At 45.1% G+C, this 27261-nt stretch overlaps 1 protein-coding gene across 3 annotated transcripts in view; it reads left to right on the forward strand.

Annotated features, from left to right (window-relative positions):
- CDC50B (cell division cycle 50 P4-ATPase accessory subunit B) overlaps positions 1-27261 on the forward strand; it is a 272588-nt gene that overhangs the window by 237287 nt on the left and 8040 nt on the right. For all 3 annotated transcript variants that reach the window (XM_086956405.1, XM_086956404.1, XM_086956402.1), the window contains exon 7: positions 16726-16932. In XM_086956405.1, the coding sequence (XP_086812531.1) occupies positions 16726-16932 (207 nt within the window). The remainder of the gene's footprint in view (positions 1-16725; positions 16933-27261) is intronic.

Raw genomic sequence — 27261 nt, forward strand, 5'->3', positions numbered from 1 at the left:
CATTCTTTGCTAGCTTCAATTTCAGAGTAGCATTATACCGTTCAACAAGACCTGCTGACTGAGGATGGAACACAGCATGAAGTTTCTGCTGAATTCCCAATCCCTTCATCACGTATTCCACAATTTTCCCAACAAAATGAGGACCATTATCGCTCCACAAAAATTTACAAACGCCGTATCGAGAGAAGTACTCTTTGAGCAAAACCTTAGCTGTTGTCCACTCTGTATTATCCTTTGTGGGGAAGGCCTCAATCCATTTACTGAAAGCACACACCACCACTAAGACATACTTAAGGTTATTACAACGCTCAAGCTGAATGTAATCCATTTGCAGGACTTCAAACGGTGCAGTAGGTGGAACAACCCCTCCTTTCGGAGTATGCGTCCCTTTTGCAGGATTGTGCTGTAAACATATCAGACAGGTCTGCACTATTCTCTTGGCCGTATTGGCAATCTCAGGATGCTCCCAAACTCGCGTTAGCAATCGAGTAATTGCGAGAGCTCCAACATGTGCCAATCCATGTGTCATTTGGACCATCGCCTGCAAGTAAGCTGCAGGCAATTTCCATCTTTCCATATCTTTGCTTCTCCAACAACCCTCGTCATCCAGCACTCCCTCAGCTGCCCAGGTTGCAAGTTCTGCTTCAGACGCTGATTTCTGAATGTCTAGTATCTCCTCTCTAGCATCATGCCATCGCTCAGCCTGTGATTTCACCACATACATTGGCGAGTCATTTCGTGACATAGCCGATTGTCTTGCTATACTGTCTGCAAAAGCGTTACCTTGTCCCACTTTGTCAGTGACCTTTTTATGTGCACTGCATTTGATTATCGCCACTTTCTTTGGACAAAGTAACGCATTCAAAAGATCACGCACTAGTTCTCCGTGCATGATGTGTACTCCATGCGAAGTCAAAAACCCGCGCTCTCTCCAGAGTAGGCCAAAGTCATGTGCTACTCCGAAGGCGTACCGGCTGTCTGTGTAGATGTTCACACATAGGCCAGCACTCAATTCGCAGGCTCTTGTCAAAGCTATTAGCTCTGCTGCTTGGGCCGATTTCTGTGGTATTCGTGCTGTTTCTACCACTGTCTTAAGTGTCGTGATCGCATATGCTGCAGAGGTTGTGCCATCTGGCAGCCTTAAACATGATCCATCAACATACAGTTCCCCATCCACATCTGGAAGTGGCGTATCCTGTAAGTCGACACGACCCTTTGTTTGTTCTTCAGTCAGGAAAACACAATCATGGTGTTCTTCCTCCGGCCCTCAGCAACCGGATACGGCAATAAAGTTGCAGGGTTCAGGGTAGCACATCTCTTTAGTGTGATGTGTGGCGCCAAAAGTGTGAGCTCATATCCTGTTAAACGTGCACTCGTGAGATACTGGGTCTTCGTTTGATTTAACAAAGCATCTATCGCATGGGGAACTAACACCAACAATTTAAGTGACAAAACTATTCCCTCACTCTGCTGTATAGCCACTGCCGTTGCTGCTACTGCTCGGAAACACCCAGGTAATCCTCGTGCCACAGGATCAAGTATTGCCGAAAAGTATGCACAGGGACTCTGCTTATCCCCGTGTGTCTGCACTAACACCGACAATGCACACCCATCTTTCTCGTGTACGTACGACGTGAAAATCTTTGTGTAATCTGGTATACCTAACACTGGTGCAGAACAAAGGGCTTGTCTCAATTGTTCGAAAGCATTCTGACATTCATCTGTCCATTCAAGAGGCATTGATGTAGTTTTGGACAATAATGCTAACAATGGTTTTATAATGTGTGAAAACCCCATTATCCACTGTCTACAAAAGGACGTTAAACCTATAAAGGCACGCACATCTCTCTGAGTGCGGGGGACTGGTGTATCTAAAATTGCTTGAATTCAATCAGATGTTAATGCACGTCCCTCCTTAGACAAAAGATGACCGAGGTAGGTCACCTTTGGTCTACAATATTGTAGTTTTTTCCTAGAAACTTTATGATTGTTCTGAGCAAGAAAAGAGAGCAAAGCAAGAGTACTCTCCTCACACTGTGCATATGTGTCTGCAGCCAGTAAGATATCATCAACATATTGGATAAGAGCTACTCCAGATTGCAGATCAAAAGAATCAAGCTGTCTTTTTAAAGCCTGGCTATAAATGCTAGGACTTTCTGTATAGCCTTGAGGAACACGACAAAATCTATACGATTTTATTATTTAACGTGAAGCCAAATAGATATCTGCTATCGGGATGGATGGGAATGGAAAAGAAGGCATTTTTAAGATCAATTACAGAAAACGTGGTAGCAGTGGGGGGGACCAAAGTAAGTAAGGTGGTGATATCAGACCCCACCGGGTACTGGGACACTACAATTTTGTTGATTTCTCTCAAATCAATAATAAATCGATAGACTTTGTCATCAGTGTCTTTCTTTAGGATCGGAAGAATCGGGCTGTTACAAACATTGTAGGCAACTTCCTCCACAACTCCTGCAATAATCAAATCCTGGACAATGTGCGTCAAAGCAATTTCACCTTCTCTAGATATTTTATACTGTGGTACACGTGGCAAAGACACTCCCTCCTTAACAGTTATTCGAATAGGCGGAATGAGCATCTGTCCCACATCCGTATCTGATGTAGCCCATAACGTGTGTGGGAGAGAGGCTAATGCTTCTATTTCTTGCATAGTACATAGTCTTTCTACATCCGGATAATTGTCATTCAAAATAACCCGCACTCCTTCAGGAGCGCAGCGTATTGTTGCTCGAAAAAATTTAAGCAAATCTATGCCCATAATATTGTCTGGGGTATGCGGCGACAATAAGAATGGGCACAGACCAAAGAATCTGTCAATGCAAAATGTAAGAGGTTGTGACAGTGGGCTTGGATAGGGTGTGCCATCGAACCCTATGCATGTAATCATTTAGCCAGACAGGGGAGCCCTTGGAACCAAGTTTTTAGACAGAGCACTGCGAGTAGCTCCTGTATCAACCAAAAACTGATCAGTAGAACCCAAAACGCCTGCTGATACATATGGACCTCTTTGATCTACTGGCACTTCAACCGATTCCACACCCCATCCTACGCAATCCTATGCGTGCACATAATCCGGAGACTCCACATTCTCACCCTCCGATATCTGGTACTGATTCCGTCGATCAAAAGTATTACGATCATCCTGACCACGGCCTCTCGCCCCAAACCTACCACGATCACTTGCTCCACCTCTCGCCCCCAAATAACTATTCCGTGTCCTTCCTCCTCCTCGACCACGCTGATTACGCTGCTCAGGAAGCACCGGACAATCTTCAGCCCAATGCCCAAACTCTTTACAGTATGCACATTGATCCTCAGCAATGTCGGTACGACCATAAGACGTACCATACCCTCCTTGCCTGCCTCTATCGTTCCCTCTTGGCTGCGTAGCACGAACCTGAGCCAACATCACCTTCGTCTTTAACTCCTTCGCCTTCTTATCGGTACTTTCTTTAGCGTCTAATTCCTGCCGCTCATAATACTGAGCCATAGTTAACAAAGACGCAGGGGTCGCCGTGGTCCAGGAACTTTCACTAGTTTTCAATCGTTTTGCAATCTCCGGCAGGAGATTAGCCACATACTTATCAACGAACAAATGCCTACCCGTATCATCCGTTAATAATTGCCCACTGTAATTGTGAAACGCTTCTTCGAAACGTGAAAAGAAGTCAGATACCGACTCATCCTGTTTCTGCTTGCAAGAGGCTAACATAGTCCAATCAATCTTTTTAGGGGGAACAAGCGTTTTTAATTTATTTAAAATAGCTGTTGGGAGATCTAGAATTAATTGGCAAGGCTTACATGCAGGTTCCCTGTCTAAATCGGCTTGAGCTATGGCTTTCCAATCCGCTCCTAAAATCGCTTGGTCATCAAACTTACGACTCGCTCTCCACATATCATGGGGCAGTATTAACCCAAAGAAAAGATCGATCTCAACTAGTGTCATAACACATGAAGAAATAGCCCCCTCCACTCCTTCATAGAAAGCTGCCAGATTTTTACGGGGATCAGATAAAGCATTTGTCAATGCCATAACATCTGCCCTATTCCAAGGCGTATATACCCAATTATATATGAAATACCCTTTTGCATCCCCGGACAATTTATCATCACTGGTACCTCGCCCTTTGGGGGGGGACATACAAAGGTGCAGCTTCACGCATAGGCATAACATGAACTTTAGAACGCTTAACTGCTCCAAAGATAGAACACTCTTTGGATTGCTCCGTCGACCCCGGCGCAGACACGTCTGATGCTTTTTGTACTTCCCACAATTTGGACGCCTCATCCCGTAGCTGGACCAACCGCTGGAAAAACTCATCCGCATCTGTAATAACAAATAAACCTTTACGCATATTCTCACGATGAACTGATATATCCTTAGGCTCTAGATCAGTTGAATATTTCCTAAATCGTTCTACAACTTCATCTCCGAAAACACTTAAAAAATACAACTGTTCTCGCTCTGACCACTTATTCATTTCATATCTCTGACATAGTTATTTTATTCAAATTAAGTTTGCGCGCAAAACTGCGCAACTCCGCAGATTCACCAGCAGTTAACCTCATACTCTTACTCCCTCGACCATCGTCGTCCGAGTCCTCGTCCGGGCCGTAGGCAAAACATACGGAGGCGGGCACCGATCTAGTAATGAAAAATCATCAACTTCATTAGTAAGGACAGGATAGAGCGGATGCCGAATAGGAAATTGACCGCTCGTTTACAAATTACGTTCCCGTGCCTCCCTCTCTTTCTTTTCCTGCAACTCCTTCTCCTCCAGCTGTAAAGCCTTATCTCGAGCAGCCTTGCGCTACTCTTTTTCCACCAAGGCTATCTCACGCTTCATTCATTCAAGCACTGCTTTCTCCCACATTCGTACACAATCAAACTTATCTTGTCTAGACCTGCGCTGAAACAAGCATTGCTCCACAAACTGAACCTTTCGTAAATCAAACGACCCATGTAGTGGCCATTGCAACTCGGGATCAGATCTGGTGTACTTATTCCATAATTTACTGTATAATATAGGGGGAAGGCCAAATTTTATGTACATCTCCCGATTGGTAGTCCCCTCTGGGGGAGCCGGCTGAGATTCATTTAATCGATAAGTGGTACCATTTCCAAAACAGCACATTCCTTGAAATGTGCTTAAAACTGGCATGTTCAAAAAGTATCACGGAAATGTGATACCACAAAAATGGCACTTACTATACTTCACACAAATGTGCCGCTCAAACACAAACAAATTTAGAGAAATATCTCTACATGCCTGCCTATGTGAAGTGCACTGCACATATAGTTCAAATCATAGGATCAAATGTTAGCTAACTCAAAACATATTCATAGAACCACAGTAAGCGTCCGCAGACTACCTTACCAATCACAAGCTTACCAAAATCTCAGATATCCAGATTCCAACTGCCAAGGTCTGTGATCAAATCAGCCAAATCGGCACTGTACGACAACTTGAACGAGCAGGATCTCAGTCGAAGACCGGCGCCACCTTGAAGGTCAGATCAGAAGGAAAGGCAGAAAACACCGTGGGTGCCAAGACTCGGGTCACTCAGTGGCAGCGTACGCGTCCATGGCGAGTTTCCAATCCTTCGTCACAACCTCTCCTTCGGGCATCCGAGTCGCCGATGAGTCCCTTTGTGGTCGCCAATTTGTGGTATTGGGTTCTTCAGGCCTACATACTCTGCAGAATACCCTCTACACCATAAGAACTGTTGGCACGGAAACTAGAAAATGCAAAAGACAAGTTTATTAAGACCCCATGGGGTGGTGGTACACTCCTACAGCACCCTTCGGTAATGCAAGAAGTATCACACCGAACATCGGTGCGAGTCCTTCTTTTATACAGTTTTTACAGTAATAAAAGGTAGGCGGTACACAGTTACAGAGTTTTAGGTACATATATGGTCATTTTTGGAACACAGCCATCCATTTTCCACAAACATTTTGAAGTGGCTACGTTATATAGATGACGTTTGTTTAGTCTGGGATGGTACTGTGAACCAGCTAAATGATTTCCATCTATGGTTAAATTCCAGAAATGCCAACCTACAGTTCACACTTGAATATAATACTGCTGAAATGCCATTCCTTGATATTAATATCAAAGTAGACACAAATAATCAACTTTATACCACCCTATTCACTAAGAAAACAGCCAGAAACACACTTCTGCGATACACAAGCCATCATCCCCGAGCATTGAAGGATGGTTTACCGTTTGGCCAATTTCTTCGTCTTCGTCGAAATTGTACAATTAAAGATGACTACTTTTGTGAAGCCAACAAGCTTAAAGATAAACTACATTCTCGTGGCTACCCTTGCAGACTACTACGAAAATCAATGTAAAGGGCCTGGTACAACAACCTAGAGGCCTTGCTGACTGTCAAAGATCGACAAAACAAAACCAACATTGTATGTGTGCCCACTTTTGGTACATATTCTAATGCGATCAAAAGAATCGTATCAAGACAATGGAATTTGCTTCATTCTATTCCTGAACTTGTACAGAAACCCCTCTTTGCATTTAAAAGAGGCACCAATTTACAGGATAGGCTAATTCATGCCTATGACAATACCCCTCTTGAAAACACTGTTGACAACATGAGGCAATTAAGTCCACTAGTTGGTATTAGAAATGTAACAATTGTACGGCGTGTGCCATAACCAAAACTGTTAAAACCTGTAAAATTAATGATATTAATTTCACAGCCAAAAATGTCTCTAATTGTAATACCACAAACGTGGTTTATTGCATTCAATGCCCATGCCTGGTACACTACTTGGGTAAAACCATTCAACCCATCATAAAATGAATTCTGCAACATCAGTCACGGATCCGTTGCAAAAAAGAAACTGCGCCCCTAGTTGAACACTATTTACAATTGGGTCATAAGGAAACAGACATGATGTGGTGGGTCTTAGAAGTGATAAGACCTAACAAAAGACAGAATAACATTGACAGGATCCTTGCATTGCGAGAAGGCAAATTCATCTGTCTCACTGACACTGTTAGAATGGAAAGGGGCGACCACTTGGTCCCCCCGAACGTATGGTTGGGTGCCCCGATCCCCCCGGGAAACCATTTTGGGCGGGAGGCGTGTCTCGGCTGGTATGCCCGAAGTGGCATAGCCGGGGCGCGTCTTTTCCCGCCCAAGAGGGGTTGTCCTAGACACCTACACCGTTGGACACGCCCCGTAGGCGGTTGGAGGAGGGTCCACGCCCTCCCGAGGAAGAATAAAAGGAGCAACAATCCAAGGAAGCATCCTCTTGTTTCTGTGCTTGGAAGCTGCACCTCCGCGTTGCACGTGAGCCCGAGACGGAACAAGGAGCCAATTTTGAGAACTTGTAATTTTTGTGTTTCTCCTTTCAGTGATTCCGAAGCTTTGGATCCAGGACCTCGAGTCGAATATCCGTGAACGATGCCTGGCAAGAAGGTCGGAAAGAAGGTTGGGACCGAACAAATGCTTCGCATGCTGGTGAAGGACATGGCGAACATGAAGAAGCAGATGGCGGCAATTAATGGTACGGGTAGACCGAAGAAAGTCATCGGACCAGCATTGCCGGGAGTAGTCCCTGCCGGGAGAGGTAAAAGGGCCAGGAATAGGGTGGCAGGAGGGGAGGCCCCGGTTCCCGAGTCACCTCCGGCGAGCCTGGTCAGTCCGGTGGAGGCCCCAGTTCCGATCCCGAACGCGGGACAGCCGATCCCTGTGGTAGTTACACCTGTTAACGAGGGGGGTATGCCTCCCGAGCTGGCTGCCCAGTTGGCGGCGTGGTTAGGCAGGAACAACGAGGGTGCTGTGGCACCGGGAGACACGGCCGAGGAGGCCAGGTTAATAATGAAGCAGTTGCGGCAATCGAGAGATGCTGCGAAGGCACCTTGTCCCCTTGTTTCCCCGCAGGTTCCCTCGGAACAACCGGCGTCGAGCGTTGGAACAGCAGCGACAACAGTCCCAGCTACTGGTTTGGGTAAGCAGCCGTTGCCAATGGCGGGGGAGGGATCGTTACCCTCCAGGAGGGAAAAGGTGGTCCAACATATCCCGAGGGATGTGAAAGAAAGGATTTGGGCGGATAAATATGTGAACATGTTTTCACTGTTGACCGATCACTATGAGATAGAGCACGTTAAAAATCAGAAAGAGTTGTTGCATCCGAGTGTATGGCGTGCCAAAATGGCGGGTTTCAGAGTAGATGAAACGATCGCTAATTGGGCCAGGGCGTTTGGAATGTTCACTGCAATCATGGGGGAACGTAGGCCTGAAGTATTGTCGGAATTAGCTTGTTACCAGACACATATTATGGAATTTTATAAAACGTATGAAGGCAATCAATGGATGGGTTATGATAACAAATTTCGTAAGGCCAAGGAGCACGACTCATCCCTGACGTGGGATTGTTTCGACTCCATTTCCTGGCAGAAACAGGTTATGCCGAACACGACGAAGTCGTCTTCTTTTGGCGGGAATGGGGCGGAGCCTTCCCGCCATTATTTGGCGGCACCCTTTCGGGCGGGCGCCAACAGTGATCAGCACACAAAGAATAATGGGAACTCGGGTAGAAAAGGGGTCTGTTGGAGCTTTAACAGAGGCAAGTGCACTAGGCCACAAGGGACATACAAGTTCAGGCATGAGTGTGCAGGGTGCGGACAGTCTTCACACCCCGAGAGTTCGTGCAGAGCCAAGAATGGTGATACAGGAGGTAGAGGAGGGGCCAAACAGGTCTAATATCGACTGAGGGGCACCGTTACCTACTCCCGTTGACATCATGGCAATGATCCCTTGGCTGAACGAATACCCTGATCATGTCTCCGCCGGGGTGTTGCGAGACGGTTTCTCATATGGTTTCCACATCCCGGCGGGGGATTTTCGGGGGGGAAGCACAGTGTAAAAACCAACTATCGGTTCAACAAAATACGGCGGTGGTACAGGCAAAGATTGCAAAGGAGGTGGCTCGAGGTCGGGTTGCGGGACCATATGTGAACCCGCCAGTTGTTAACTTTGTTTGTTCACCGTTGGGAGTAGTCCCCAAGAAGGACCCAGGTGAGTTTAGGTTAATCCATAATTTGTCCGCTCCTAGGGGTCTTTCGGTGAACGATGCGATTGACCCGGGAGTTTGTTCGGTGCGGTATGCATCCTTTGATGAGGCCGTCGCCATTTTGAATCGCCTGGGGCCCGGAGCGCTGATGGCTAAATCAGATATCCAGTCAGCGTTCCGGTTGCTCCCGGTACACCCACAGGATCAGCGTCTCTTAGGTTTTGAGTTTCAAGGACGCTACTACATGGATAAATGTATGCCGATGGGTTGCTCCATCTCTTGTGCATATTTTGAGAAGTTCAGTACTTTTTTGCAATGGGCGTTCACCAGAGCCACGGGCTTTACGCAGGTTATGCATTACCTTGATGATTTTCTGTTTCTGGGGCGGCCGGGGACACGGAATGTGCACAGGCTTTGAGGGAATTCTGTAATCTCATGAAACGATTTGGCGTGCCACTGGCACCAGGCAAGACAGTGGGGCCATCTACTTCACTCGAGTTTCTGGGAATTGAGCTCGATTCTGTGGAGGGGTGCTTCCGTTTGCCCAAGGAGAAGGTAATAAAATGTAAGGCCTCGCTTGAAATGTGCCTCGGCGAGAGAAAAGTAACTCTCCATCAGTTGCAACAAGCTGTGGGTCAGCTTAACTTTGCCCTTAGAGTGATACCGATGGCTCGCCCCTTTTCCCGCTCTATCGCACAAGCCATGGTTGGCCTCCAGGAAGGGCACCACCGCACAAGACTGTCAGCAGAGGTTCGCCAGGATATGCGCATATGGCTGGCATTTCTGGCGGATTTCAACGGTCGCGTCGTGTGGAACAAACCGCCAGCTTCCTCCGAGGAGCTGGGGTTGTGGACCGACTCGGCAGGGAGTGTGGGTTTTGGCGCCATATTTGGTAATCAATGGTCGGCACGAACATGGCCGGCGTGGTGGCACGATGGTGGGCTCACAGGTAACATTGGGTTTCTTGAGCTGTTCCCCGTTCTGGTGGCCTTGAAAACATGGCCAGAGGGGTTTCGTGATCGCTCTGTGGTGTTCTGGTCTGATAATATGACCGTTGTTGAATGTATCAATAATCAGGCAGCACGCTGCAAATGGATTTTGAGATTGCTGAAAGAAATTGTCCTGCTATGTATGAGACTAAACGTCCACTTTAGGGCAAGACACGTGCCGGGGGTACTGAACCAGGCAGCTGATGCACTCTCTCATTCCCATATGCAGGCCTTCCGGGGTTTTCTGCCCTCAGCGGACTTGGTGGCGGCACCATTTCCCGAAGCTCTCTGGTCTCTCGGTGCCCCGGATTACAAAACCTCGTGGGAGAGAGTCTAGCACCCAGGACAAGGAAGGCATATGAAGGAGCGTTCCGTTCCTATTGGTCATTTTTGGGTTCAGCTAGGGGGGAGCATTGGGGGCAGGAGGAGTATGTCCTGAAATTTCTGGTATCACTACATCAGGCAGGCCGATCACTGGCAACAGCCAATAGGCACAGGGCCGCCATTGCCTTCATGGCGCAGGCTCATGGCATCCAGGACCCCACATCGTCCTTTCTCGTAAGGAAGGCACTGCGTGGGTGGCAACGCCTTGAGGGTCGTAGAGTGGATGAGAGGCACCCGATAGGTCTAGCAAGGTTGTCCCTGTTAATGTCCGTACTCCCTGCGACATGTTCATCTCAATCAGAGACGATGCTGTTCCGGGCCGCTTTTGCATTAGCATTCCATGGGGCTATGCGGGTAAGCGAACTGGTAGCAAGGAATAAGCAGGATAAGGGGGGAGGTCTGTGTCGAGAACACATTCAAATTAAGGGGGAGACGATGGTAGTCTCAATAGCCAGGTCCAAGACCGATCAGGGAGCGATCGGGGACAGTGTGGTAGTCCAGCGGATTCCGGGGTCTCCCATGTGCCCGGTAAAATGCGTGGAGGAGTATTTAGCTCAGAGGGCGGCATCATGGGGGGAAGCTTGCTGAGGCACACCGACGCCACCCCACTGACTAGGTTTCAGTTTCAGCGGGTGTTCACAATGGCAATCGCGGCAGCGGGCTTGAACCCGAGCGATTTTGGGACCCATTCCTTCCGGATAGGGGCTGCTACAGAGGCTACAGCCAGGGGTCTGAGTGTTGAAAAGGTGAAACAGTTGGGGCGTTGGTCCTCGAATTGTTATAAAAGGTATGTGCGGTTGCACATGTTGTGAAGCTAATGTCATGCACTCGCGCTTCTTGTTTTCTGTTTGGTTTACAGTTTCGCGAGCAGGCTTTGCGGGGCGGACTGTCCAGTTGACCCGACACTTGGGGACCAGCGGTCAAAGATCACCGGCTGAGGGAAGAGTGGTGTGGGTCGTTGGCCACTCATACGTGAGGCGCGCCGCAGACGTATTAAAAGCAGGTGACATGATTCACGTGGCTGGGGAATACGGGTACAGGGTGACCTTCCACGGAAGGGGCGGGCTCTGTATTGACCAGTTTCAAAGTTTTATGGAGGGACTGTTAGGGCGGACGAGGTCACCGCCATCTGTAATCATAGTGCATCTTGGGGGCAATGATTTGGTGACCATTGGTCGACGAGTACTTCTCGAGTTAATTTTATCCGCAGTAAGTTGGTTGGCGAGAAGGGTTCCGGGGTGCACGATTGCATGGTCACACATGATTCCTCGGAAGGTGTGGCGGGGGGCCCTCTCTGTGTCAGCTTTGAATCAGTCGGTAAAGAAGGTTAATAACAAACTGGGTAGGTTGTTTCGTACAGGAAAATTGCATTGTATTCCACATGGATGTATCCGGGGTGACCATATGTATCTGGAGGATGGGGTCCATTTGTCCCGGGAGGGGAATGTCTTACTCATAGGAGACTTCATAGCTTGGTTAAAGAGTTTGTGTAGCCATGACCTTTAGTAGGAATTTTTGTGGGGGGTCCGGATAGCCGGTCAACTATCCGGCCTGTGGCGGTAAGGTCATGATCGGTGAGCAGTAATTGGAAGATCCCTGGAGGTGGGGCGCCACCCATTATGGATGGGAGCGCCCGGGGGGAGGCGGCCATTGGCCCCTCACACGGGGAGGCGGTACCCTCTAAGGATGGGGCCGCCGAAAGGGAAGGCGGTCATAGGCCCCTCTCTGGGGAGGAGGGGCTACGGGCCCCTCCTGGAAACTTCCCGGGGCCAGGACATCCGCGACGGCGGATGTGGTAAGCAGTGTGGGGTGGGAGGGGGGTCTACGCTACCTTCTAGACACCTCACACGAGTCCTCGGACGACCACCAAGATGGCGTCGAGTAAATATGGGGCCCCCGCTAAGACAAGGGAAATTGGAAGTTGGCACAGAGGTACAGTCCTCTGTGCGCCCGCCCCTCACAAGTAAGGGGGGGAGTTCTGGTATTAGGGATCTGACACCGGTTACGACCTTGCCGTTGGCCCGTAACGTTAGGATGTACAATTTGAATTTTGAGAAATGCATTTACAGGATGTTTTAGAATCGGGTAGGAGAACCTTTGTATTAGAGATATGTTAAGGTTAGCCAATAAACATCGTAATGTGTAAATGAAAATGTACATGATATGAAACTGTTATTTTAATGTTTTAATTTTGTTTCATATTTTTAATAAATACGGCCGGGAGGGTAACTCCCTCCCGCCTTCCAAAAGTTCAAGAACCGTTTCCGTCTTCCCATTATTGGGGATTGTGTTGGGAGGGGGTGACGGGTATCCCGGCCATAGGGGCCTTAACTCTGCAACTGAGTGGCACATCTTAGCATGCCTTCCCTAAACAGCCTTTCGCTATAACTACTTGTTAGCCTGAACCATATCTGTATTTGTCCTTACCTGGTCCTTATGTATAGTAAATAGGGTTGCTACCAAATTCATCATATATAATGTATGTAGGTGATATTGACTGTATATACTCTATGATGCATATGTGATTGTTTATGATGGTGGATATCCCCACAACCTATATTTAGAGATTGCGGATGCTCTATGAACGAGTAAAATATAACAGAGTATCTAGGTCTATTCCTTTCTCTATCGTAGTGCTATATAACCATTGTGAATTTAGCTGATTTATTTCTTGTATTCAGGGTTTTCATCTCATTCTCATTGCCCTACACGTTATACATGACAAATAGCGTGATTATCTTGATTTACCATTCAACTCTTATGTATCTAATACATCGATAAACTATGAAAATATCACTCGGTGTACACATTATCATAGTCCATGTGCCAGTCACCCTATTCGATTATCTAGCAACTGAATAATCTGGTAACTAGTAAAGATATTTATGTATCCAACAACCAGATGAATCATCTCTGTTTACTAGTATTTGACTAGCTCAATATGGCCCCCAAATTCCAGTCCTATTTTGAGCTCCAAACCGCGATTTAAATAAGAGTGCTTCAAACAGCGATTGCTTTTCGCCTCCAATTCGGTTGCATGCTGCGTTGCACTTCACTACAATTCGTGATATTAGGTAAGCTAGACGACACATATAGCTATAGGTACAACTGCCCCTTTGTTATTCTACAGCATTGATAAATTCGTCTTTTTTCTTTAGAGCATTTACCTATGTCCAACTGAAGTTCGCCTCGAAACTACTCTACTCTTGGGGCCTAACTAGGTATCTATTTTTATTTTTACTGTGATATGTTAGTCCATCGTTGTAAAACTAATATATAATGGGCTCAATTATTCTTACAGATTTAGCTGTATATCCTGATAAATAACCCCGTGATCTTTGAAGATTACATCTTCCAGTTTTGAATTATTTCACTCCATCGTTGAACTATAGGTATGTAGCTAACCCTCTCCCTTTCTTTTAAAACTAACTTTAGACTCGTACATCGATAGTTTCTAAAACCCGGTTCTTAATTTGCAGTGTACCAGGTTGCGGCATACAATTGATAACCTGATTAATATACTCAGGAGCCATACGGACTTTCAAATAGGTCAAATAGCCTTCCCTTGTTTCATTGATGTCTCTATATTTCCTGCCCATACATCAAGTAATTCTGATACCTATATCTAGGAGCAGCACAAGTACCTAATTTTACACGATACTGTAATCAAGTTACAACCACCCTAGACCTGCAGCATTACAAATTGAGGTAAATATTTGTGACTAATGATGTATCAGATTAGTTTGGTTTCATATTGCATTCGCATGAATCCCTAAGTGTCTTGAACTTAACCCTATTGTAAATCGGATTGTTTGGTTAAGATGGAATGAAAACAATCATTGTTTTCTACTTTCTGTGCATAAAATTGTAAGCGTATGTATTTATTTGACTGAGGGAAGCTTTCTAATATAGGTTTTTGAAATGTATTTCTTTAATAAAACATATACCACACCAGCAAAATGTTTCTAACCAAAAGTCGTCCTCAATTGAAATGCGTATTTTTAAGTAACAAATGAGTTTTGATGTTGTCCCCGTTTGAAATATAGATACACGTGCTGGGATGATGCAATATGTATACATGCCTATGTCAAAGAAATTGCCTAAATAACTCCAAGGTTTTAAGTATGATAACATCACTAGAGTTATCTTTGTATGTATCACCATGTTTTTGTCTGTTTTAGAAGTGTTTTTGTGTCACAAAGGTGTAATGAACGTTTGTATATAGTATAGATTTGTAACTGTAAATATTTTCATTTCAGATTGCAACTTTTTCTATACAGATCCCAATTGACATCAGTCCTGAAGATGGTTTCTGCAATTGTTATTTAGGACACCGAAACGTCGACCTTTCATCTTATCCCTGTCTTGTTTTATTCAGTTTGATTTGGGATAGGTGTACTTAGGTTCTGTTGAGTCACTTATGAATTTCCTTTTGTGTGTACCCACAGGCCTAAGTATTTTTGTATTTTCACTTATCTGTATATGAAACTACTTATCCAAACGACTCTTTGATAAAATTATATTTTTCTAATACACCTTTGTGTCTGTTGTTTATATGTTGTTTATATGTTTTGACCTAATAGAGGCTTCATATCTAATTAAAAATTACTTTGCTCAATTGATTGTTGATAAGGAATATTAATCAATCCTTGTAAATCATTTTGAATTATCAAACACTCTCTAAACAAATTCCCTTGAAGGCATCTTTACCTTTCTACTAGATCCCTTGGAAGCGTCTGCCATAGACCTAGCTAATTGTTGAAGAAATTGTCAAGAAACATTTAATCATTGTGCCGTTTAAGTGGTGACATGCTTGGTTTCTTTAGGGAGTGTGTCTGATATACAGGCATTGAAGGTGAACAAGAAGCGTTATAATCTGTTGGGTGAGTTGTTTCATGTGACAAGGAAGACTAAAAATATGAGTGCAAACATTATTTTCTAGAACATTTAGTGAACATCTCAATTTTTATCTAGTTTGTTATATACAAGAGTATCAGGCATGGGAGAGTTTCGAAAGAGTGGTGTGCATACGGTTCAGCTAACGAATGTAAAGCCATTGTGCATGATTGCTACATTGGTTCAGATTCTGATGAGTGATTCAGCCGTGACTCTGAAGAAGGTAAATCCCTACTCGGTTAGATGAGTTATGTCTAGTAATGCTGTAATTTGAAGGATATTTTGAGGGCAGCTGATTGGTCGAGTGAAGAGTTGTAACAAAATAATTATTTACAGCTAGTTGAGCATTTTGCAAATACAGCTTTAAGGAGCTTTGAACATGCATATTGAAAACCTCCGATCTTGACATATAATGTAGATTCTCTACAAAACTGTGAAAGAAGAATCTGGAGGTTAGCTTTATCCTTCCCTTTCCACCCTGTGTTAGTACTGGGAAATGATCTAAAAGAGAGGGGAGGTGTACATTCTTTGTGAGTGTAATCTTTGTACAAAACATTTTCTTTTATGATCTTTGTTCTTTTGCTAGATAGACAATAAGGACAGAGGTGGTTTTCAACAAAGCTGTACAAGTTTTTGCTCAAGGTAAAAGAGGAATGGCTTTTTTCTACGGTAGTGACGGAGCAGATGCAAAGAGGAAGGGAGTGGCAATCAAAGGGGTTTATCCAACTAGAAGAATGTTCTAATTTATAGGTATTGGTTGTTTCATTAAGTAACTTGACTTAGAAGTGCTGTTGAGGAGTAGAGTGGCAATAAAAAAAGTTGTACATAATGATAGCCTCTGTGTATTTAATAAAATGCAGATCCTCCTTTCACAGTCATGTGGAGAATCTACATTTGTGAGGAAATCTGCCAACTGATCTCATAACAGGCATGAATTCCTAAGCTAAGCAGCACTGCTTCACATAATGAATTTTTCATTGAATACTTTTTAACTCATAAGATTGACTTTTACAGTATGGTAGCTTAACACGATCTGCAAACAGTTTTGGTAAGATTTCATATATTCAGATCAAGTGAAAAATAATTGGCAATGAATTGTACTTGCGTATGAATGCTGGGTGGCTTTTCATTGGTGGAGTGTACATTTGAGTTGAATACCAAAAATACATATGTATTGATTGGCGGACATTTCCCACCCACCCCAAACACCCAACTGGCCTTAGTATGTGATAACCATAGGGAGACGTAATTCCTTGATAACAAGGGAACTTCAGGAACAGAGGAGTATCTGGTTCATGGATAGCACCACATTCCCACAAAGTTTGTTGAGAAAATTCTATTTGTGGTTCTCTGTACTGAATGTCATTGTGTATTTTTTTCCAATAGGCACAATCCCACCTATGAATTGGCAGAAACCAATTTATCAACTTGATCCCTCTGACCCCTTAAATAATGGATTTATCAATGAAGACTTCATTGTGTGGATGAGAACTGCTGCATTTCCAACTTTCCGTAAACTGCATCGCAGAATTGATCAGGGCAATTTCTCGGATGGGCTTCCAGCTGGAAAATACCAACTTAATGTGAATTACAGTATCCTTTTCTGAAGAACATCAGGTGTTAATATCTGTTGGGAAACGTGAATAGATGTTTGTACATTGACAAAAAAATACTCTAGTTCCCTTTTCATAATCCGTAGAAACAATAATGGTCTTTTTAAATTAAGGTGGCCGTTTTGAAAATTATCCAATCCGAGAAACTATATTGACATCTGGGGCTCAATTACATATTGTGTTCAAAGATTTGTGAACAACATGAAATTCAATTTGTGATCTTTTTTGCAAGACGTTAGAATCCAAATGTCTTGGGATAGATTGGTGAGATACAGATGGGTTGCAATCCCTTACTCTTGCAGTTAAATGTCCTAACACTGGAACCATAATTTTAGTGTATGTCCTAGGAACTAACAATAGACCACAAATCAGGACAGGTAACTCATAATGTTGGTCTGGGAGTTTGAACCGCAGATAACCCTGGAATACTCGGTGATTACAAAGCAGGCATTCTAAAAATCTTATGTGATCTGCGAACTCCTGGTTATTTAATGGGATGACCTTTTACAGAGTCCAACATTTTAAGTTTTATTTTTATAAACCACTTATTATTCTTTTTGGAACCTATGGCGGTAGAAAATTGTCCCCAGTTTCTGTCCCAGGAGGAAATTCCAACTCCTCCCTCACACCTTGGAACGGTGGTAAATGCTTGTTCTTCAAGATATCCCGCAGTCCCTCTGCAGCATCCAGTCTTTCTTAGGATTCTTAAGCTACAGAGTGACCCCCGGTTTAGTCCGGGTCTATTCTCTGAATTCTACGCACTAGCCATCTCTTGAATCTCACAGTTCTTGACCCAGTCATTGGTAATTAATTCTATCCCCCCTGCACTTAATGCTTGACCTGAAGTCTTAATGGTCAGCTGGTGATTCTTTAGTACGTTTTTGTTAACCTTTTAGATTTTAGGCCAGCGTACAAGCTGCTGGATAACAATTCTTTGCCTGGAAAATGTCCCAGAGAGTAGGCTGTACACAGCACACACAAAAGCTTAAACTAGACGGGTCCGTTGTGACGTATACACATACCTCAGTTCATTAATTACTGTGATGCTGAAGAGGAACAAGCAGTTGTAGTTGTTACGACATCCATTGCTTTTTTGAAATAATTTGAAATCTTGAAGAATTGCACAAGGAGAAAGGTTAGCATGCTTTTAGTTTTTTAATTATATTTACTGGTTTTCTTTTTACTGTCCCAGGAATGCAATATACAATACCGTTTACACATGGGGCCTAAGAGGGTATCCTCAGACTTAATTCTAGTCGTTTTCCCAACAATTTGCTATTTTTGAATAATAGGTTTGTTTCCCACCTTTTTCTTTTCTGTGTTTTTACATCTGAATGCAGAATGCTGCCTTGTGCTGAGCCATTATAATAATGTGCCAGAATAGTCAAGCCTAGACTGTGCCACTCGGGAAGTGAGGTTATTGTTCTATGTTCACAATACAGTGGTATTTTGCCATGGTGGTGTCATGCCAGCTACATTTCTTTTTTCTTGTCTTGTGCACAATATTTTGAAAGGAAAATACTGGTGTCTGCCTAGACTAAAGCGCAAAAAAATGTAGGTGTTTATGATCACATCTTCAGCCACCCGCAGACTCAGTATTTAGAACTTGGTGCAATGGGGAGAAAAATAGTTTAGGTGGCTCCTTTGTGCCCAGAAAGATTTGTTAGACTACAAAAGATTATTATCTGCGTCATATCAACAGTCAGTCCTGGGCCACAAACTCAGAAAAGGTTGCGCTGCTATCAAGCGTGCCTGGTAAACACACCACATCTCAGGAGCTCATTACAGTTCAACCAAATCGCACAGTCCCACTTGGGTGTTGTGACGAGTACCCCATTTTTTTCATCGAGTGTGAATGTAGGCTGTCTGCTCCCACTTGATAGTGGGTGAGAGAGGAGGAGGCACAAGTTTACCAACACGTATTTGTGCTCTTTACATCTTCCTTCTCTCTCTCGTTGAGAACTGCCTTTGCAGTACCAGCAAAGGTACTTCAAGAGATAAAACCCTGCATTAGGAAAGACTGTAGTGCCCTTCTGCATTGCACCGCTCTCCTTTAAGGCTCTTGGCTTAGCTCCACTCTTAATGATGTGATGAAGCGATGCTAAAAAGCTCAAAATGCCTGTCCCAAGTATTGCTATGAATTATCTTTAAAAAATGGGGATCTAAGTGTTTAGCTAAGTTAGTGCTGGAATTTTTTAAACCAAGCAAGGCGATCTTTTGTGACAAACACCCTACTCATTGGGAATAAGTGAAATGCAGAGCTCTTTCTCAAATACAACATTTCTCTTGATTCATAATTTATTCGGTAGCCATTAAGCAATACACATCTGCTTGTCCAGCTAAGGAGAGAAAATGAATGATTTCTATGGGGAAGGTACTGTAAGCCAAAGCCAACTCCCTGAGCACCATCTGTTTTTTCCATTTCATGACCGAACATGCCTTTGTGACTATCTGGTTTAAGCCACAAGTGGACTACAATATAACAAGCTGGAAAAAAAGGGGTCCGGGACACTCGACTGAAGTCCTACCTTTGTGTAATTGATTCCTAGCCTATCAATCATGTCAGTCCATCTACCAAGCAAGCATACATCTCGCACAAGAACACAAGTGAGTCTGTAACACCTGCATGTTACAGGATGTCTTTTCCTGGTGGGGGAAACCACAGTTTTAAGTATTCATTAGAGCAGATAATCATCCAGTCCAACACATTTCCAAGTGGCAGAGGTCTGTAATACAGCTGAGAGTACATCTGCTATGGGTGTGATGGAGTATCCTGTCAGCCCAACTCTAAAAATTCCTTAAATATCCTGTCCAGGAAAGCCAGCACAAACTGTTGTCAGTCTGTTTTTTTTAACGGATCCTAAATACCTCCGCTAAATCGTTTGACTGTTCCTCTTGAATGAATATTCTTTAAGAGGCTAAGTACATAGCAGTAAGAAAAAAAGACGTTTTCTTCTTTACTTGCTAAATCTGGTTTAACGTACCCCCCTCCCACATGCATGCGTCCCCTTAAATGCATGCACACCCCTTCCCCCCCCCATCCCCCTCCTCCACCAAGGATCATGTGGCAGGGATGTATGTCAGTACAACGCAAACTTTTAGATCGCTGTACTTTACAACGCGGTTATTACAACGCAAGTTGTTACAACGACTTGCGTTGGAGGGAGCGGATTGAGGAATATTATAATTTTATAATCCAACACCAGTCCACGTAACAGTAGGGAAGGTGTTGGAAAATAAAATTACAATATTCCTGAACCAACAGCGCCATCCAGCGCAAGTCGTAGTAACGACTTGCGTTGTAATGGCAGCGTGGTAAAGGTCGTGCGGTGTAAACACCGCGTTGTAAATGACGTTTACCATTTGGCAGCTATTGCAGCCTGTAGAAGATGTCCTTCTCAGGCATCATTTTCCACCTTCCCATGGATAATGGGTTTTGTGGACGGTCTGAAACATAAAAAGTCAAACGTAAGCACTATCTCTTCCCTCCTGAATGAACCAAATGTAATCCTATCAAAGTTAATGGGCCCCATTTTTTAACTCTTGTATTTATACTAACCATCAACACCTCCTGTGGAAAGTAGCTTTCCTAGTACTCCATAGATTAGCGTGAAGGTTAAGAGTCTTGCATACACCTGAACCTTACACTTTATTTAATAAAAATAAGATTTCTCTGACAGCTAACCATTATGAAGGCTAGTACGAATTTGCCTATGAGCCAAATGACCATTATTTTCCCCTAATTATTAATCTCCTTCAGCGCGGTCAGCTCGTGCCCTATTTGGGATTCCAAGCATTAGGAACACAACATTATAAAAAGGATTTCAAGCTCTGTAACTTTATTGAATTTTGCACAGCCACTGCAGATCAGACTAAACAAATGACATTAAGAAGTCCAAGCAACTACATGTTAACTGTGATGCTGTTGTAAACCTATTAACAACCATGGCCAGATGAGCCAGCTTCTTCTGAGGCAAACTACAGGTCAATCGAAGCTTAAATATTTTGGGAGCAAAAGCACAAAAAAGAAAAAAAGAAGTTTACATTCCATTACTTCTAAAATGACAACTCCTCCTTAACTTATGATACATCACGTTCATCCAGACTTCGAATTCAAACATAGTCCCCCCAACAGGATTCTAATATAGTTTATTGTTTTGCAAAACAATACAAGCGAAACATACATGTTTTAATCCCAGAGCACACCCACAGTCCCATTTCAGTATTCACAGCGAAGCAGTCACCGCCTGCCCAGCACTTAACATCATAGCAGGTGTTCCAGGCCGCAGTCTGGATGTGGACCACCCAGACCCTTCATTGTGACCACCACCTGCTACGACAAGGGCCCCTCTCCTGGGGCATCTTCAAGCTCATCCGTCAGGCCATCAGTGTGTCCCCACACCGTCTCAAATTTCTTAGGGCATCCCCTGCTTTCATACACCTCCAGGCATTGATTCATCCCCTCCCGCCACATGGTCCTAGCGGTTCCCCCAATCCTCCCCAGCACCTCACCAGGTCGTGCTTGGCTACGAAAAAACCTAACATGCAAAACACCAATTGCTTTCTCAGAATATCCACATCATTGGGTATGCCCAGGATAATCCAATATGGTGATCTAGGAATGGGAGTCCCCAAAACAGAATCCAGCTCGCAACCTATCCCTTCCTAATAGGCCAACACCTTCCGACAGCCCCAATGCTTGCAGAGGAATGTGCCCTCAATTGTGTGACAGCGAGGCACATCAGACCCTCGCTCTCCCCATTTTGTAGAGTCTGTATCTATTTTAGCATACCCTGTAGAGAATTTTAAACTGTGTAGATTGCAGCCTGCCCATGAAGACCACTTCTCTGGGACCCACCAGCACTGCCTCCCAGTCCACATCCTCCAGAGTCCAAATATTCCTTTCCCATTTCTTTCACAGTCACCCTGATGGCCAGGTGTGTTATTTAATATAGTGTGGTAAAGTTGGTAAACTGCCTTGTAAACCACCGATTCCGCCAACACCCATGTCTCCAGCAGGGAGGACGCAGGGTGGTCCAAACCCAGGACGTGGTCTCCCTTGAGAGCATGTGTAATTTGCAAGTATTTAAACTGTTGGGTCTCAGAGCATATTCCCGCTGCAGGGCATCAAAGGACTTAACTTCACCACCCTCCAGTACATCTCCCAGGGTCCCCCAGGGTCTCGATCCCAATGTGTTCTCATTGGCCAAAACCGGATAGATAACCTTCCAGTGTCCGGCAACACCTGTAATACTCCAAAGTGGGGTGGCTAGGGTAATCTTGCCCTTTCAACCTATAGCACTGGTGGCATCATCCCAGCCTTCAATGTGGTCCTAATCGGTTTGGGCAGGTGCAGCCGGTCCCTCCTACCATAGACCTAGTGGAGATACGTCTGCCTGCCCATAGCCATGCGGGCAATCCGGTGTGCCAGTTAGCTGTGCGGGCAATGGCGCCATTCGTTGAGAAAGTAAAGTTGCACTGCCTTATGATCGACCGGAAGGGACAGTCCGCCATTATGCACAGATCTGTATACTGTCTTAAGAGCTATCCTTGGGGCGGCACCATCCCATAACAGAGTACGAAGCGACTTATCAATACTGTCAAAATAAGGATCAGGGATAGAGTACATTGTATTCTGCAAAACGTAAAGCAGCTTTGGCAGTCATTTTGCACAGGGCTCTCCTGCCCATGATTATCAGGAGTGTGCACCAGTGCTCCACCTGTGTGTGGAACTCTTACACGAACCACTGGAGTTTCCACTCCAGAAACTGCATGCGGTCCAGAGTAATCGCAATACCTAGATATCCAAAGCCCTCTGTTGTGACCCAGAGGCCCCACACTGAGGGATCCAGGCCCTTACAGCAACCCAATTAAAAAACAATGTATTTATCACAGTTGGCACGTAACATTGAATAAGACTCAAGGGAGCGAAGCAGCAACAACAACACCAGGACTGACCATTCCGGATCAGTCAAGTATATCAGGGCATCGCCGCATACAGAGATTTTCTCCAGTTCTGCTAAAATCCCAAAATGTCCACCCTGTGGTGCACCCAGCATGGCAGTGGCTCCATGCAGAGGGTGATCTTGCCTTCGGTGTTTAGCAGGGAGATGGGCCTATATGAAGAACAAAGAGCAGGGGGCTTGCCCCTTCTTCAGGATGACCATGATACTGATATGTTTAAGGTACGGGACAGGGCTCCCCTCCTCATTCGCTCCCTTGACTAAATTTAGGAGATGGTGGTGCATCAGGTCCACAAAGCGTTTATAGAATTCTGCAGTGAGGCCATTGGCGCCTGGCGTTTTAGCAGAGTTCATTCCCTAGACCGCATCATTGCCAGGTATTCTACCCCCGCCACCCACGGAACCTCCGTCACTGAAGGAAGACAATCCAGCCTCGACAGAGAATCATGTGCCCATGAAGAAAATGAGTACTGTCTCTCGTGAGGGTGTACGCTTTGCCAGACATCCCTTTTGCACCAGCTCAATGGAAAAGCACTGCAGTACCGAAGGAGGAGCAGGGAGTGTCTGTCGGGGTGAGTGTATGTACAGGCACTCATCCATGATGTCATTAAAGTTCCCCACCACGTGGATGTTATGCATATCTATAAGAATAGGACCCAATGACTCCAGGGTTCTCTTTTTTTAATCTACAGGGCGCATATACATTCACAAGCAGCACCTCCCATCTATGATTCGTACTCGTAGTGGAAAATGCATCAGATATAATGGGCGGATGGGGTGGGGGGGGATTGAGAAATATCAAAGGTTACAAAGCACTAATCATAATATACTCTACATTATATCAACCCTTGGGAAACTGGTTGAATCTTCTAGCCATTTCTTGATGGTCACAATCAGTTATTCGATGGAATCGTCTCAGTAATTTTAGTATGTTAAATTGCCCTTCTCTTGTCCAAAAAGGTCCTTCTCGCTCTGGGGTCAGTAAAGGCATAAGTCTGCCAACCATTTGGTACATATAGTCCACCAACAGCAGTTCCTTCTTAACCACTGTCTTATTTTGTGTAGTTTTGCCTAAATTGGGAAACACCAGTACTTTGTTGCCTCTTAATAGGCTACACTTGTGATATCCTCCTACTGTTGTGCAATTTACCAGGACACTTTCATTCTCCACCTTATTCCCTGCTGGACCTTTCATAGGTAGACCGAATGAACTATGCATATCCAGCTTCATGGCTACCTCTGGTCCCAAAACCTCTCTTTGTAAGAATGTTTGTATACTTTCCCTTGATCCTCAGCACCTTCCACACATTGAAGACCCAAAAGTCTCCAACGAGCTGTTCATTGTATTGTCCGGTACTTCATCTCAAATTCTAGATAAACCATGGTGGAAAGAGCACATGCCTTTAAAATCTTCAAAACTTTCTAATGTTCCAAAACTCAACCCTTCATGTTTAAAACCTTTTGTTCCAGGCTTCCACCCTTTACCCCCTGTTGACCCCCTATTGTCCATAAATCCTTTAAGAAATACCCTATTACAGTAACATTTTGTTTAACATTCCACATAGTTTCCCTCATGTCCCTAAATAGGTTGTGCATTGGTGCTGCACCTTGAGTTAGTAGCCAATTGGATCTTTGTGTTTGCAATCTAACATGAGAAAGAATCTGCGGTGAGCCTCCTTCCTTACTGTCCTCTTTTATTAGCACTATGAGAGGAATATTGCAAAATATACTATGCCCTGTAAGACAATTTCCTGTTTTTCAGGGTAACTTCAGCCAGTATCCGTGTGGACTGCCTCATGAGCTGCCAAGCCCCTCCCTTCTCTCCCTCCCCTCTCTCAAAAATGCCACTTTTCTCAAATTTATAACCATGATATATGGGGCCAACAGACTCCATGTGCCCAGGCCCACTCACAAAGGGCTCTCGAGTCAATATGGCAGTGCATCCCTTCACTTTCGATTCATGTGTCTATCAGCAGACACTTTAGCCAGTACTCTAATGGTTTTCCAGTGCCAAGGGACCCAGTACAGAATAAGGCCTCTACAACCAATCTCCTGGTAGGAGCTACTGGAGCTCCACCAGAAGACATCAGTCCAGAAAGAACCAATCCCTTATTGGGACTAGACAACCACTGCAACTCCGACAGCAAACATCCTGAATCTGAAATTTGCTTAGCAGCCACATGGAGAATCACTACATAGATGCCCAATACGGTTGCTTGGATTCTAGTTCTAAAGCGAATACCCAAGTGCTCCATGTTTCTTGACATAACTTATTTCAGTGTGGCAGGATGGGAGTGAGATCAGTGCTCACTTGCTGCAGACCAATGCGATGTACTGCAGATCATGAGTTTCAATCTCAACAAGGCAGGCTCAGCCAGTCAGCCTTTCAAGTTGGGTGAATTGAGTACCACAAATGGCAACATCTATTATGTGGAATACTTACAGATGTGGATAATTTGCAGTACATGAAAACAAGTTATTTGTTAGCTAATCAATTTTATTTTTCTCTACACTTCTGGCTTCCAACATTCTGTTTGAAAGGATGAGTTTTCTCTCTATTCAGTGTTTATAAATATTTATAAAGCTCTAAGGAAGGTGAAGGAAGATCTTGTAATCCTAGTTGTACAATATACCTGTTGTTTTGAGGCAAGGAGGACTCCAGCTAATGTATAGAAGTAAATCTTCATTTCTCTCCTGACCCTGGTGCAATTCCATAACTTGCGCGTCATAGGGTACTGCTAACCACCAAGACAGTAAACGTCCTGTGGCAAGCCTCTTTACTGCTCCACTTCCTTTATTCTTTCCCTTTCACGGGAAAGAAACGATCTGCTTTTTACCCAGGTGTTTGGTTAAAATTAGTTTCTGATTTAAATTGGAGAAACTTTGAGATACCAGTGATGATGCATGTAATTAATGTCTAATTACAAGGCCCGGCAGGCCTTCATTGGTGGCACACGGACTGTGCCTTTTTGTTTCTAGGCAAAGTGGAGATGTATGTGCTGTAAGAATGAGAAAAAAAACAAAGCCTCATTAACAAGTCAATGGAAGACCTGTGAAGTACTGTGTGCGCTCCCGGGAAGCTGTCTCAGCCCGGGCTGCCACAAACAAATGGGTAAGTGGGGGGGCGCTGGGGCTTAAGCCCTTTCAGCCCAATGGGCGTTGCGCGCCTGGATGTAAGCACATTCAGAATTTGGACAATTGCACCTAGAGACAGAGACAGATAGGGAGCGATACAGATAGGGAGCGATACAGATAGGGACAGAGACAGAAAGGGACAGAGACAGAAAGGGACAGAGACAGAAAGGGACAGAGACAGAAAGGGACAGAGACAGAAAGGGACAGAGACAGAAAGGGACAGAGACAGAAAGGGACAGAGACAGAAAGGGACAGAGACAGATAGGGACAGAGACAGATAGGGACAGAGACAGATAGGGACAGAGACAGATAGGGACAGAGACAGATAGGGACAGAGACAGATAGGGACAGAGACAGATAGGGACAGAGACAGATAGGGACAGAGACAGATAGGGACAGAGACAGATAGGGACAGAGACAGATAGGGACAGAGACAGATAGGGAAAGAGACAGAGGAAGGTAGAGGGAGGGAGGGAAAAGGGGGTAGAGGGTGGGAGAGGGAGGTAAGGAAGGTAGAGAGAGAGGGAGGTAGAGGGTGAGGGGGTAGATGGAGAGGGAGGTAGAGGGTGAGGGGGTAGATGGAGAGGGAGGTAGAGAGCGAGGGAGAGGGAGGGGCAGAGGGAGGGAAGGGAGTTAGAGGTAGCGGGAGAGGGGGGGACAGAGGGACAGAGAGGGAGGGACAGAGAGGGAGTGGGAGGGACAGAGGTAGAGGGAGGGACAGAGGTGGATGGAGAGGGAGGGACAGCGAGGTAGAGTGAGGTAGAGAGAGAGGGAGGGACAGAGAGGGAGGGACAGAGTGGGAGAGGGAGGGACAGATGGAGAGGGAGGGACAGAGGTAGAGGGAGGGACAGTGAGGTAGAGGGAGGGAAAGAGAGGGAGAGGGAGCTAGAGGGGGAGGGTGCTAGAGGAAGAGGGAGCTAGAGGGAGGGACAGAGAGGGAGAGGTAGGGGAAGGTAGACGGAGGGAGAGGGAGGGACAAAGAGGTAGAGGGAGGTGGAGGGAGGTAAAGGGAGGGGGAGGGAGAGGGAGAGAGGTAAAGGGAGAGGGAGGGAAAGAGGTAGAGGGAGGGAAAGGGAGAAGCAGGGACAGAGAGGTAGAGGGAGGGAAAGGGAGAGGGAGGGACAGAGAGGTAGAGGGAGGGACAGAGTGGGAGAAGTAGGTAGAGACGGAGGGAGAGGGAGGGAGAGGGAACGAGAGGGAGAGGGAGGGAA

The sequence above is a fragment of the Lissotriton vulgaris genome, chromosome 2_1 (assembly GCF_964263255.1).
Source record: "Lissotriton vulgaris chromosome 2_1, aLisVul1.2, whole genome shotgun sequence".
Classification (NCBI taxonomy): domain Eukaryota; kingdom Metazoa; phylum Chordata; class Amphibia; order Caudata; family Salamandridae; genus Lissotriton; species Lissotriton vulgaris.